The sequence below is a fragment of the Anomaloglossus baeobatrachus genome, chromosome 2 (genome assembly GCF_048569485.1).
Source record: "Anomaloglossus baeobatrachus isolate aAnoBae1 chromosome 2, aAnoBae1.hap1, whole genome shotgun sequence".
Taxonomy (NCBI): domain Eukaryota; kingdom Metazoa; phylum Chordata; class Amphibia; order Anura; family Aromobatidae; genus Anomaloglossus; species Anomaloglossus baeobatrachus.
This window is the reverse complement of record NC_134354.1, coordinates 35252389-35266946: the sequence shown is the minus strand read 5'-3', so window position 1 is coordinate 35266946 and position 14558 is coordinate 35252389. Positions and strand designations below refer to the sequence as shown.

The following is a 14558-nucleotide window of genomic DNA, read 5'->3' as shown; positions in this document are numbered from 1 at the left end:
GTTGGGTGGTACTTTTCCCCTGGGTGCTCCATGTTTTCTTAAAACCATGAATTTCCTTCTTACCAGGACATTTGTTCCATTACTATTTTTCATAATACCTATTGCCATTTGTGATTCAGCACATGTACTTTAATTGATTACTAATATCAGACTAAAAGTCTACAATTATATTCAAACGGTCATGTACCATGACTGTTTTGCATTGAATATTATTATGTCCCTATGAGTTGTTCCATGGTTTTCATGATTTTACAGAGTTTGCACAAGACACTTTGAGCCCCATTGAATATCCCAATCCATGTGGTTTTAAATTCGTTTAATCATGACCCCGATTGTTTGTGTATCTTTTTATTATGAACTTTAATAAACTTTGTAATATTTTTGCACCATGTGTGTGTGTGTGTATGTATGTATGTATGTATATGTATATATATATATATATATATATATATATATATATATATATATATATATATATATATATATATATAAAAATGCATTTTTTATGTAGTAGTAAAATGTATACTACATAAAGAAAAATTGTGTGTGAATTGTGTATGACTATAGTATGTATGTGTGTGTATATATGTATATGTATGTATGTGTATACATATATATATGTATGTATGTATGTATGTATGTGTGTGTATATATATATATATATATATATATATATATATATATATATATATATATATATATATATATATATATATATATATATATATATATATATATATATGTGTATATATATATATATATGTATATATAGATATAGATATATATATATATATACATACATACATACATACATACATACATACATACATACATATATACATATATCTATCTATATATAGATATATTATAATATATAAAATTTGTTTATTTTGTTATTTCAGTATGCTTCAGCCTGTAGCAAAACCTTGGAAAAACTTTCATTTCTTTGAACTATTTGAGGATCTTGCTGAGCTATTTAAGAATGTAGCGGTGAGTACAATCTACCATTTTTTAAAAATCAATAGTCTATATGGCCCCATGCGCACGCTGCATTTTTAGTGTCCTTTTGTCACCACACATTGCAGGCATTTTGTTCTCCAGCAAAGTCTGCAGGATGGGAAAGAGCCTCTGGGCAGATCTTGCTCCGGGCAGCGCCTCTCAGATTAAAGGGGTTGTCCTCGGTGAAACCTTTTCTTTACCCTCACAGTGACTGCGTCTTGTGGTGTTGCCAAAAGTGCATTGTTTATTTTGGTAAATTTGTCCCCATGCTCTACAGTATAGTATGAAGCATGCTTGTGTTACACGATGTCTGCGGTGTGCGAGGAGTGACTGATCCAAGGGAGGGAGAAATTTCCATGATGGGAATGAGCAGAGCAGGGAGTTTCCTGCATACCAAGAAATGAGTCATTGTCCTCCAACAATAGGAGTTCACTTAGTCTCAGAATAGATATGATACATATTCTATACACATTTTGTTTTGTTTAGGATTAGGTGGAGGGAATTTTACAGCACTTTGCTGATCATTTAGAGCAGGGGTCTCAAATACGTGGTCCGCATGCAACCCCTGAGGCTGGTCTTGTGGCTCGCAGGCCCCCTTGTCCCCATCCTGTAGTAATGTTCTGATTTTTGTCCCCATCCTGTAGTAATGTGCCCATCCTTGTCCCCATTCTGTAGCAATGTGCCCATCCTTGTCCCCATCCTGTAGTAATGTCCCCATCCTTGTCCCCATCCTGTAGCAATGTGCCCATCCTTGTCCCCATCCTGTAGTAATGTGCCCATCCTTGTCCCCATTCTGTAGCAATGTGCCCATCCTTGTCCCCATCCTGTAGTAATGTCCCCATCCTTGTCCCCATCCTGTAGCAATGTGCCCATCCTTGTCTCCATCCTGTAGTAATGTCCCCATCCTTGTCCCCATCCTGTAGTAATGTCCCCATCCTTGTCCCTATCCTGTAGCAATGTGCCTATCCTTGTCTCCATCCTGTAGCAATGTGCCTATCCTTGTCTCCATCCTGTAGCAATGTGCCCATTTTTGTCCCCATCCTGTAGCAATGTGCCAATCCTTGTCCTCATCCTGTAGCAATGTGCCCATCCTTGTCCTCATCCTGTAGCAATGTGCCCATCCTTGTCCCCATCCTGTAGCAATGTGCCCATTTTTTACCCTATCCTGTAGCAATGTGCCCATCCTTGTCCCCATCCTGTAGCAATGTGCCCATCCTTTACCCTATCCTGTAGCAATGTGCCCATCCTTTACCCTATCCTGTAGCAATGTGCCCATCCTTGTCCCCATCCTGTAGCAATGTGCCCATCCTTTACCCTATCCTGTAGCAATGTGCCCATCCTTTACCCTATCCTGTAGCAATGTGCCCATCCTTGTCCCCATCCTGTAGCAATGTGCCAATCCTTGTCCCTATCCTGTAGCAATGTGCCAATCCTTGTCCCTATCCTGTAGCAATGTGCCCATCCTTGTTCCCATCCTGTAGCAATGTGCCCATCCTTTACCCTATCCTGTAGCAATGTGCCCATCCTTGTCCCTATCCTGTAGCAATGTGCCAATCCTTGTCCCCATCCTGTAGCAATGTGCCCATCCTTTACCCTATCCTGTAGCAATGTGCCCATCCTTGTCCCCATCCTGTAGCAATGTGCCCATCCTTGTCCCCATCCTGTGCCCATTATTGTCCCCTTTTACTAATGTACCCATGCTAGTCCTCTTCTTATAGCAATCCCCCATCCTGTAGAATTGTCCCCTATGGTGCCATTTTTCACATACCCATCAAAAAGCAAACAAATTTTCTTTGTCGCTCCATTGGGAGACCCAGACAATTGGGTGTATAGCTATTGCCTCTGGAGGCCACACAAAGTATTACACTTAAAAGTGTAAGGCCCCTCCCCTTCTGGCTATACACCCCCAGTGGGATCACTGGCTCACCAGTTTTGTGCTTTGTGCGAAGGAGGCAACACATCCACGCATAGCTCCACTTTTTAGTCAGCAGCAGCTGCTGACTATGTCGGATGGAAGAAAAGAGGACACATATAGTGTCCCCAGCATGCTCCCTTCTCACCCCACTGTATGTCGGAGGTGTTTGTAAGGTTGAGGTACCCATTGCGGGTACGGCGGCAGGAGCCCACATGCTGATTCCTTCCCCATCCCTTTTTACAGGGCTCTGGGTGAAGTGGGATTTACCGGTCTCCAGGCACTGAGACCGTGCTCCATCTACAGCCCCTGGAGAAGATGCTGGATGGAGCGGAGTACATCAGGGACATGGCCCTGCTTCCTCAAGGTACTCTGTGTCCCCGTGCATTTGGCGCTCACACCGCAGCATGCTGGGTGTTGTAGTGCGCCGGGGGACATCAGCGCTGCGGCGCCTGTGCCATGGCCTCATTCAGCTTTGCTGAAGCAGGCTCACTTATGGGAATTGGTCGCGCCGGCCGCTGGGACTGCGGCGCGGCTGGCACTTGTAGTGCGCCGGGGACTTCAGCGCGGCCTGCGCTTTTACGGCGGCCGCGCTGATAATAGAGTCCCCGGCTTTTGCGGCCTGCTTCCGTTCGTTCCCGCCCCCAGACCTGCCAGTCAGGAGAGGGGCGGGACGCTGGCCACTTCCAGGAATCGGTCGCGCCGGCCGCTGGCAGCGGCGCGGCTGGCACTTGTGGTGCGCCGGGGACTTCAGCGCGGCCCGCGCTTTTACGGCGGCCGCGCTGTTAACTCGAGTCCCCGGCTTCTGGGCCTAGTCTCCCTTCGTTACCGCCCACAGCCCTGACAGTCAGGGTAGGGGCGTGACGCTGCATAGAGCAGAGCTGAGAGCTGGAGTATGTTTTGCATACTCCACCCCTCTCACTGTGTGCACTGTGAATCCGGATTCCCGCACTTTCTCAGGCACGCCCACGGCTTCCTTCTCTACAAGGACACCGGCAGCCATTAGTGTCAGTTTCTGTACGATACAGAGACAAGTGTGGAAGACCCTGGCATTCTGATAGTCACACAATCGCTGTAACAGGCGTTAAGCAGCACCTGTGGTGCTAACCCCACTAGTGCAGAAGTGCACTTATAGATATGCTTGTACTATATACATTGCACTGTTTGGTCGCACGTTGTATATACCCTCCTGGATTATGCGGAGGAGTTATCAGCATATTCTCTGTGTAAAACAAAGGTGCAGAACCACATGTTTTTCTATACAGCTGGTACAGCATGTACGGCTATACGGCCGGCAGGTACATAGACTCCCATTGTATGCACTAATGGCCAGGGGATGAGGACGGTGTCTGCAGTATTTACTGACAGTTTTTCTGAGACTATGGCTATGATACTAGAAGCCTAGCAGTCCGGACATGTCTCTCACAATATGGGCACTGTTGAATCATTGATCCATGGCCCCCCTCAGTGTGAATAACTAACAGCTCCGGGAATGTCACACGCATCCCAGAGTCACGGCTCTGCACGGACGTCAGTCCCAGACAGCCTAAGTGGGCTCGCTATGAGCGGCCTCGGTTTCATCAGGGTCCTAACAGAAGGACTCGCTGTGTAATGAGGCGGAAGTAGCGGCTCAGGATTCTGATCCTGAGACCGCTCTCAATCTGGATACACCTGATTGTGACGCCATAGTAAATAATCTTATAGCGTCCATCTATAGAATGTGGGTTATTTCTCACAGCTCCTCCAGTGGAGGAGTCAGCTTCACGTATTTTTCTGGACCACTCTGCCTTCAGAGAGGCAGTCCAGGAACACCACGCTTATCCAGATATGCGCTTCTCCAAACGGCTTAGGATACACGTTATCCCTGTCCCCTGACTTGGTCAAGGACTGGACCCAATGTCCCGAGCGGCATCCTCCAATCTCCAGGCTTGTAACTAGATCCATAGTTGCAGTGGGAGATGGAACTGCAAACTCAAAGATACCACTGACAGACAGATGGATTTCTGGTCGAAAGCCATCTATGAGGCTGTCGGCGCACCGTTGGCTCCGACATTCTCTCCCTTGGGGCACTCCAAGCTATTTCAGCTTGTCTTACACAGATTGACACGGTTACACGTACATCTGTGCCGCAGGTGGCATCCTTAACCTCTCAAATGTCTGCATTTGTTTCTTACGCGATTCAGGTTGTCCTGGACTCTGCGAACCGTGCGGCGGTAGCCTCCGCTACTCCGTGTTTTTAAGCAGAGCCTGGTCTGCTTCCAAAAAAGGTTGCCTAACCAGTTGCCTTTTTCTGCTGACCGACTGTTTGGTGAGCGTTGGATGTAACCATCAAACAGTCCAGGGGTAAGGATTCATCCTTTCCTCAGCCCGGACACAACAAACCCCAACAGAGCAAGAGGCAGTCGGGGTTTTCGGCCTTTTCGAGGCTCGGGCAGGTCCCATTTTTCCTCGTCCAATGTGGACTCAAAAGGATCAGAGGAGCTAAGATTCTTAGCGGGCTCAGTCTCGCCCAAAAAAGCGACAGTCTGAAAACCCGCTTCCAAGGCGGCTTCCTCATGACTTGCGGCCTCGGTCGGTAGCAGGCTCTCCCGCCTTGGCGATATTTAGCGGCCATAGGTCAATGACCATTGAGTGTGAGACATTCTGTCTCACGGGTACAGGATAGAGCTCACTTCTCGTCCTCCAACTCGATTCTTCAGAATTTCTCCACCTCCCGGCCGGGCCGCTGCTCTTCTGCAAACAGGGTGCACTCTACAGGCAGAAAGAGTGATGACCCCCGTTCCTCTTCAGGAACAAGGTCACGGTTTTTACCCCAAATTCTTTGCGGTACCTATAACAACGGGCCGTTCCGTCCCGTTCTGGATCTAAAAATGCTCAGCAAGCTCGTGGACACCAGGCGGTTCCGGATGGAATCCCTCCGCCATGTCATCGCCTCAAGGTCCCAAGGATATTTCCTAGCATCATTAGGCATCAAGGATGCTTATCCACACGTGCCGATTGATCCAGAGCACTAGCGTTTCTACGCTTCGTTATAGGAGACGAACACCCTCTGTTCGTAGCTCTACCGTCCGGCTAGCGACAGTCCAACTGGTCTTCGCCAAGGTCAGGGCAGCAGTAGTCACAGTCCTGCACTCTCAGGGTCACTCTGTGGTCCCGTATTTAGACGATCTACTTGTCAAGGCACTCTCTTAGGCAACATGCCAACACTGCCCGAACGTTGCGCTGGAGACTCTCTAGAGTTTTGGGTGGATCATCAACTTTTTAAAGTCAGATCCGACCCCGACCCTATCGATAACATATCTAGGCATAGAGTTTCTTACTCTCTCAGCGATAGTGAAGCTGCCGCTAGACAAACAGCATTCACTACGGGCTGCAAGCTCTTCTTTAAGAACCAGTCGCACACATTGAGACGCCTCATGCACTTCCTACGTAAGATGGTAGCAATGGAGGCAGTTCCTTTCGCGCAGTTTTACTGCGTCCACTACAATGGGACATTCTCCGCCAATGGGACGAGGAGTCGACGTCCCTCAACAGAGTCGTCGTTCTTTCTCAGGCGGCCAAGGAATCTCTTCGGTGGTGGCTTCTTCTCACCTCTTGGTCAAAAAGAAGGTCCTTCCTATCCCCGTCCTGGGCGATAGTTACGACAGAGGCGAGTCTATCAGGGTGGGGAGCAGTTTTTCTCCACTACAGCGCTCAGGGTACGTGGACTCAGCAAGAGTCCACTCTTCAGATCAATGTTCTTGAACACAGAGCAGTGTATCTTGCCCTACAATCCTTCCAACAGCGGCTGGAAAGCAAGCATATCCGACTTCAGTCGGACAGCTCCACAGCGGTGGCATACATCAACCACCAAGGAAGAACGCGCAACCGGCAAGCCTTCCAGGAAGTCCGGCAGGTTCTGATGTGGGTGGAAGACACGGCATCCACCATATCCACAATTCACATCCCAAGTGTGGAAACTAGGAAGCTGACTTCCTAAGTCGCTGAGGTGTGGCCGAAAGAGTATGGTCTCCTCACCCGGACGGGTTTCAGGAGATCTGGCGCCGCTGGCAGAGGCCGGACGTCGATCTAATGGCGTCACGGCACAACAACAATGTGCCAGCTTCATGGCACGGTTTCACAATCATCGAGCTCTGGCGGCAAACGCCTTAGTTCAGCATTGGTCGCAGTTCCAGCTACCTTAGGTGCCACCTCTGGCATTGTTGCCCAGAGTACTGCGCTAGATCAAGACCGACTGCGGCCGCGCCATCCTCGTCGCTACAAATTGGCCGAGGATGTTGTGGTACTCGGTTCTGTGGTGCCTCACGGTAGGCTAACCGGGGGCACTACCAGACCAATCAGACTGGCTGTCTCAAGGGCCATTCTTCCATTTGAATTCTACGGCCCTCAACCGGATGGTGTGGCATTGAGTCCTGGAACCTACTGTCGTCAGGATTACCTCAGGACGTGGTTGCCACCATGAGACAGGCTAGCATACCAACGTCCGCCAAGATTGACCACAGGACGTGGAAGATGTTCTTATCTCGGTGCTCGGCGCAGGGTGTTTCTCCCTGGCCGGTTGCATCGTCTATGTTTCCTTCCTTCCTGCAATCTAGGTAGGAAAATGGGTTGTCGCTCAGTTCCCTTTAGGGACAAGTCTCAGCGCTATCTGTATTTTTTCAGAAACGACGACTTCCTCAGGTACGCACGTTCCTACGGGGAGTTTGTCTTCTCAGCACTCCGTACAAGCGGCCGTTAGAGCCCTGAGATCTGAACAAGGTTCTAATTGCTCTCCAGATGCCGCCTTTCGAGCCTTTGAAGGATGTCTCCCTTCCCGTTTTTCACGGGAAGTGGCCTTCTCGTAACGGTCTCGTCTCTTAGGAGAGTTTCCGAGCTAGCAACGCTCTCATACAAACTCCCTTCCTGGTCCTTCACCAGGACAGGGTAGTTCTGCGTCCGGTTCCGGAATTTCTCCCTAAGGTGGTATCCCATTTTCATATCAATCAGGATATCACCTCACCTTCTTTGTGTCCTCGTCCAGTCCATCAATTTCAGAAAGATTTGCATCTGTTGGTTCTGGTGAGAGCACTCAGGTTCTACTTCCCGCATGGCGCTCCTGCGCCACCCGGATGCACTCTTTGTCCTTGTCGCTGGTCGGCGTAAACAGTCGCAAGCTTCCAGATCCACCCTTGCTCGGGGGCTCGAGGAACCAATTCTTGAAACCTACAGTTCTACTGGGCTTCTGGTTCTCTCAAGGCCGAAGGCCCATTCTACCAGAGCCGTGGGTGCATCCTGGGCATTACGGCACCAGGCTACGGCTCAGCAGGTGTGTCAGGCACCCACCTGGTCGAGTCTACTTACTTTTACCAAGCATTATCAGATGCATACCTACGCTTCGGCAGACGCCAGCCTAGGTAGATAAGTCATTCAGGCGGCGGTTGGCCACCTGTAGGAGAGGGCCGTTTGACGGCCCTATCATGAGGTATTCTTTTACCCACCCAGGGATTGCTTTTGGACATCCCAATTGTCTGGGTCTCCCAATGGAGCGACAAAGAAGAAGGGAATTTTGTTTACTTACCGTAAATTCCTTTTCTTCTAGCTCCAATTGGGAGACCCAGCACCCGCCCTGTTTTCTCGGGGTTTTTCTGTTTTTTCGGGTACACATGTTGTTCATGTGGTATGGTTCAGTTCTCCGATGTTTCCTCGGATTGAATTGGTCTTTAAACCAGTTATTGGCTTTCCTCCTTCTTGCTTTGGCACTAAAACTGGTGAGCCAGTGATCCCACTGGGGGTGTATAGCCAGAAGGGGAGGGGCCTTACACTTTTAAGTGTAATACTTTGTGTGGCCTCCAGAGGCAATAGCTATACACCCAATTGTCTGGGTCTCCCAATTGGAGCTAGAAGAAAAGGAATTTACGGTAAGTAAACAAAATTCCCTTCATTCTCACAAGTCCTCCGTTCCTACCGTGTCTGGTTTCCTGCTTCTTGTGGCCCACAGGCCCATGGCCCCCTTGATGATTTCGGCTGGTGCCGCACTCAGCACTTTGTTTCAGATGACTAATTTCTGGGTGCTGCACAGATAACCTCTGTGCACAGCTAGTCCAAAAGCAGCCACCTCCATCAGCGGCCAGCAACTGACGTCATATGCATCAGCTGCTGGCCTCTGATTGGCCGGCGGCTACTATTGGCCTAGAGGTGCACAGAGCTTGTCTACGAGAAGAGGACCAGCATGGGCACATTAGTAAAAGGGAACAATAATCGGCACATTACTACAGGATGGAGATGAGGATGGGCACATTGCTACAGGATGGGGATGAGGATGGGCACATTGCTACAGGATGAGGATGGGCACATTGTGCTACAGGATGGGGATGAGGATGGGCACATTGCTACAGGATGGGGATGAGGATGGGCACATTGCTACAGGATGGGGATGAGGATGGGCACATTGCTACTGGATGGCGACGAAGATGGGCACATTGCTGCAGGATGGGGATGAGGATGGGCACATTGCTACAGGATGGGAATGAGGATGGGCACATTGCTACAGGATGGGGATGAGAATGGGCACATTGCTACTGGATGTCGACGAGGCTGGGCACATTGCTGCAGGATGGGGACGAGGATGGGCACATTGGTGCAGGATGGGGACGAGGATGGGCACATTGGTGCAGGATGGGGACGAGGATGGGCACATTGGTGCAGGATGGGGACGAGGATGGGCACATTGGTGCAGGATGGGGACGAGGATGGGCACATTGGTGCAGGATCGGGACTGGGATGGAGCACATTTCTAAAAATAGAGAATGATAATTTCTTTACAATTAAATACTCTATATATAAACTAAAAAGTGCACGTTTGTTATAATAAATGAGTGAAAAAGTTTTCAAACACCGTGATCCAAAAGGTGTATAGAAGAAAAAATAGTTCCACCTGCAATGAATGTGGCCCTTTTATTTTATTATTTTTTTTCTACATGTGGCCCATATATCAAGTTGAGTTTGGTACCCCTGATTTAGAGAATAATGTTACTGTTCATAGCTGCACAGTTCTCCCTCCATCAGGCATTGATTAGCAGGAAAAGCTTGAACAGTTAATGGTATTCATATAAGTTACTTCATTATTGCTGTCATTTTTGGCTAATCGCCCTGGGAATTACAACCCGAAAGCTAACCAATTATCCACACCAAGGACTATGCCCTAACATCATAACTTTGGTGCATGTGACCGCTGCAACCAATCACTTGGCTCAGCGATTATGATAATGTAAACTGCACAAGCATTCGGACTGTAGTATACCAAACAAAGGATAGTCCACGGCGCCATCTTAGACCTCCAATTGTGACTCTATCCCCTCTACTTTGCAAGACCACAAACTTATAATTGTATGTTTTGTTTTGTTTTTTAATTTTACCCTTGTTTAAATCCGGGTTCTCCGTACAGCCGGGCGCTTCTTATAGTCCAAAAGATATGGAGTATATAGGTGATGTAACTGCAGGATATCAGTCTGTGATTTGGCTTGAGCTAACAATAAGTTATTCTCGTTTCAGTGTGATCCCTTCTTTATTGACGAGTTACTGGAAATTGGAGCTAAAATGGAAGTAGTAAGTAATACCTATAGGATAATGTAAGGGCTGATGGAATATTGCTAGGACATCCACTAAGTTATGACTGGCCGAGGTCCAACATCCCGACAGGAGCAAAGAAGTAGAAATATATACAGTGGCATGTAAAAGTTTGGGCACCCCTGATTAAAAATGACAGTTAAGCAAGTTGATGATGAAATGATCTCTAAAAGGCATAAAGTTAAAGATGACGCATTTCTTTAGGATTTAAGATAAATAAATAAAATTTATAAAAAATGTCATTTTTAAATTTAAGAAAAAGACAAAAAAAAAGAAAATGGGATTTATGTGCTCAGATCACTTTGACAAAGGTTTAAGCCTTTAATTAACCCGTTAGTATTATGGCTTGTTCACTATTATCAGGTGATGCACATTTCACCGCTTTATAAAAACCCAGCCTCTTCTAACCTTGTCCCTAAAAATATGAGCCATGGTTTCTTCTAAGCAGCTGCCTAGCACTCTGAAAATGAAAATGGTGTAGGCCCATAAAGCAGGAGAAGACTGTGAGACGATAGCAAAGCGTTTTCGAGTGGCCTTTTTTTTTCAGTTCGAAATGTAATTAAGAAATGGCAGTTACCAGGAAAAGTGGAGGTCAAGATAAGGTCTGGAAAACCAAGGAAAATTTCCACGAGAGGTAGGATTGCTTGAGAGGCAAATCAGAACCCCCCACCTGACTGCAAAAGACCTTCAGGAAGATTTAGCAGACTCTGGACTTGTTTACATTGTTTCACTGTTCAAAGACACCGGCCCAAATATGGCCTACATGGAAGAGTCGTCAGAAGAAAACCTCTCCTGCATCCTCACCAAAAAATTTAGTGTCTGGGTATGCAAAAGAACAACTAAACAAGCCTGATGCATTTTGGAAACAAGTCCTGTGGACCGATGAGGTTATAATAGAAATCTTTGGCCACAATAATCAACAGTATGTGTGAAGGTAAAAGGGCCCAGAATTTCAGGAAAAGAATATCTCGCCAACCATTAAGCATGGGGGTGGATCAATCATGCTTTGGGGTTGTGTTGCAGCCAATGGCACGAGGAACATTTCACAGGTAGAGTGAAAAATGGATTCAATGAAATCTCAATAAATTCTTGATGCAAACATAACACCATCTGTAAAAAGCTGAAGCTGAAAAGAGGATGGCTTCTACAAATGGATAATGATCCTAAACACACGTCAAAATCCACAATAGACAATCTCAAAAGGTGCAAGCTGAAGGTTTTACAATAGCCTCACAGTCCCCTGACCTGAACATCATTGAAAATCTATGGCTAGACCTAAAAAGAGCAGCGCATGCAAAACAAGCCAAGAATCTCTGAACTGGAAAACGTCCTCAAGAAAGAGCAGTGCATGGAAGATGAACCAGGGATCTCACAGAACTGGAAGACGTCCCCAAGGAAGAGCAGTGCATGGAAGATGAGCAAGGACTCTCACAAAACTGGAAGACGTCCCCAAGAAAGAGCAGTGCATGCAAGACGAACCAGGGATCTCACAGAACTGGAAGACGTCCTCAAGAAAGAGCAATGCATGGAAGACGAGCCAGGAATCTCACAGAACTGGAAGATGTCCCCAAGAAAGAGCAGTGTATGCAAGATGAGCCAGGAATCTCACAGAACTGGAAGACGTCTCCAACAAAGAGTGTATGCAAGACGAACCAGGAATCTCTCAGAACTGGAAGACGTCTCCAAGAAAAAGAGTAGTGCATGGAAGATGAGCCAGGAATCTCACAGAACTGGAAGACGTCCCCAAGAAAGAGCAGTGTATGCAAGATGAGCCAGGAATCTCACAGAACTGGAAGACGTCCCCAAGGGAGAATGGATGAAATCCCTCAAACAAGAATTGAAAGACTCTTGGCTGCTACAAAAAGCATTTACAAGCTGTGATACTTGCCAAAGGGGGTGCTACTAGGTACTAACCATGAAGGGTGCACAAACTTTCGCATCGGCCCATTTTTTACTTTTTTGATAATTTTTCCAAATGTGAAAGATGATTTTTTTTTTTACTTTGCCTGAAATACAGAGGAAATGTGTCCTCTTTAACTTTATGCCTTTTTAGAGATCATTTCATCTTCAACCTGCTTAACTCTTCACAATAACCATCATTTTGACCAGGGGTGCCCGATCCTTTACATGTCACTGTATAATGTATGTATACAAATAAAGAAGTAAAATATTGTACGTGTGTGTGTGTGTGTGTGTGTGTCTGTGTGTGTGTGTCTCTTGCGTTGACCTTTTATTGCTGGTGGATGGAGGAAATTGACTGTCCCTGGAATATTGAAGAAGCCACAGCGCTGATAGAGATTAGAGTGATGTACAGTAATAAAAGGAATATTCGTCTTACCTATCCCCTCCCTTAGTCCCCTCCGGACCCCTACAACTACTGTTCTGTCTGGACAGACATGTTACCACAGCAGGTAATCCCTGGCTGTAGCGGGGAAGTGTTGGTCACCACTGTTGACAGTGATTGACTGCAGCAGTCACACGTCCATCATGACAGAACAGGAAAAATAGAGACTGATAGGGGATCCGGGAAGCAGCAAAAGGGGTCCTCGAAGCCCCCCCTCCCAGTGTGATGGTCCTCGAAGCCCCCCCTCCCAGTGTGATGGTCCTCGAAGCCCCCCCTCCCATTATGATGGTCCTCGAAGTCCCCCCTCCCATTATGATGGTCCTCGAAGCCCCCCCCCTCCCAGTATGATGGTCCTCGAAGCCCCCCTCCCAGTATGATGGTCCTCGAAGCCCCCCCTCCCAGTATGATGGTCCTCGTAGTCCCCCCCTCCCAGTATGATGGTCATCGAAGCCCCCCCTCCCAGTGTGATGGTCCTCGAAGCCCCCCTCCCAGTGTGATGGTCCTCGAAGCCCCCCCTCCCAGTGTGATGGTCCTCGAAGCCCCCCCTCCCAGTGTGATGGTCCTCGAAGCCCCCCCTCCCAGTGTGATGGTCCTCGAAGCCCCCCCTCCCAGTGTGATGGTCCTCGAAGCCCCCCCTCCCAGTGTGATGGTCCTCGAAGCCCCCCTCCCAGTGTGATGGTCCTCGAAGCCCCCCCTCCCAGTATGATGGTCCTCGAAGCCCCCACTCCCAGTATGATGGTCCTCGAAGCCCCCCCTCCCAGTATGATGGTCCTCGAAGCCCCCCCTCCCAGTATGATGGTCCTCGAAGCCCCCCCTCCCAGTGTGATGGTCCTCGAAGCCCCCCCCTCCCAGTATGATGGTCCTCACAGCTCTTCCTGACACATCATTACACCTATTGTGCTGAGCCTGGACTGGTTGGAATAGCCAAAGACCAGATGAGGTCTGTGGGACGCAATTTGTCCGGGTTTGATCTAAACAATGCTCTGTGAGCTAATCAATAAACAAATATCAGTGGTCGTACGCAACATTGTATCAGCTTGAGATGAAGGATTTTTAGCTCCCAGAGAATTGTCTACACTGGATCCAGTGTTCTCCACTTCTCAGCAGAGAGCAGCTCTGGCTACTGTATGTCCAGGTCTGCCATCTCTGACAGTAAGGCTATGTGCCCACGCTGCGGAAAATGTGCGGATTTTGCCATGGATTTCTCGCTGAAAAGCCGCGGATTTTCCAGAAATCTGCAGCACAGCTACTCCCCAGCCATTTCTATTGCATTTGGGAAATGCTGTGCCCACGCTGCGGATTTTTCCCCAGTGGAAATCGTGCGGATTTTCGTGCGGAAAAATCTGCAGCATGTCAATTATTATTGCGGATTTCTCCGCAGGGTCCCATATACTTATCTGCCTCACCGGAGTCCCTTTCTCCGTCCGGTGTACAGGAGCGCGGTGAATCCAGGTACAGGAAGGAAGAGGTGGGCGGAGCCTGCACGAACTCCGGTCATGTGACAGCCGGAGCTAGTTCAGGCCCGCCCACCTTCTCCTGCAGACGCTGACAGAGTGACCCGGCTGCCGGAAAGCGAGGTGCTGCATGATGGAGGCAAGTATGAACACCACGATCACTGCAGCACATGTTCTGCATTGAGGATGCAGTGCCGAAGCCATAGTACTGTATCCTCAATGCAGAATGCCCGCACCATATCCG

At 48.1% G+C, this 14558-nt stretch overlaps 1 protein-coding gene across 1 annotated transcript in view; it reads left to right on the top strand.

Moving 5' to 3' along the window:
• The window catches only part of TTC3 (tetratricopeptide repeat domain 3), a 198987-nt gene that overhangs the window by 12373 nt on the left and 172056 nt on the right, over window positions 1-14558 (top strand). The window contains 2 exon segments of the mRNA XM_075333306.1: window positions 903-990; window positions 10442-10495. Coding sequence (XP_075189421.1) covers window positions 903-990; window positions 10442-10495 — 142 coding nt within the window.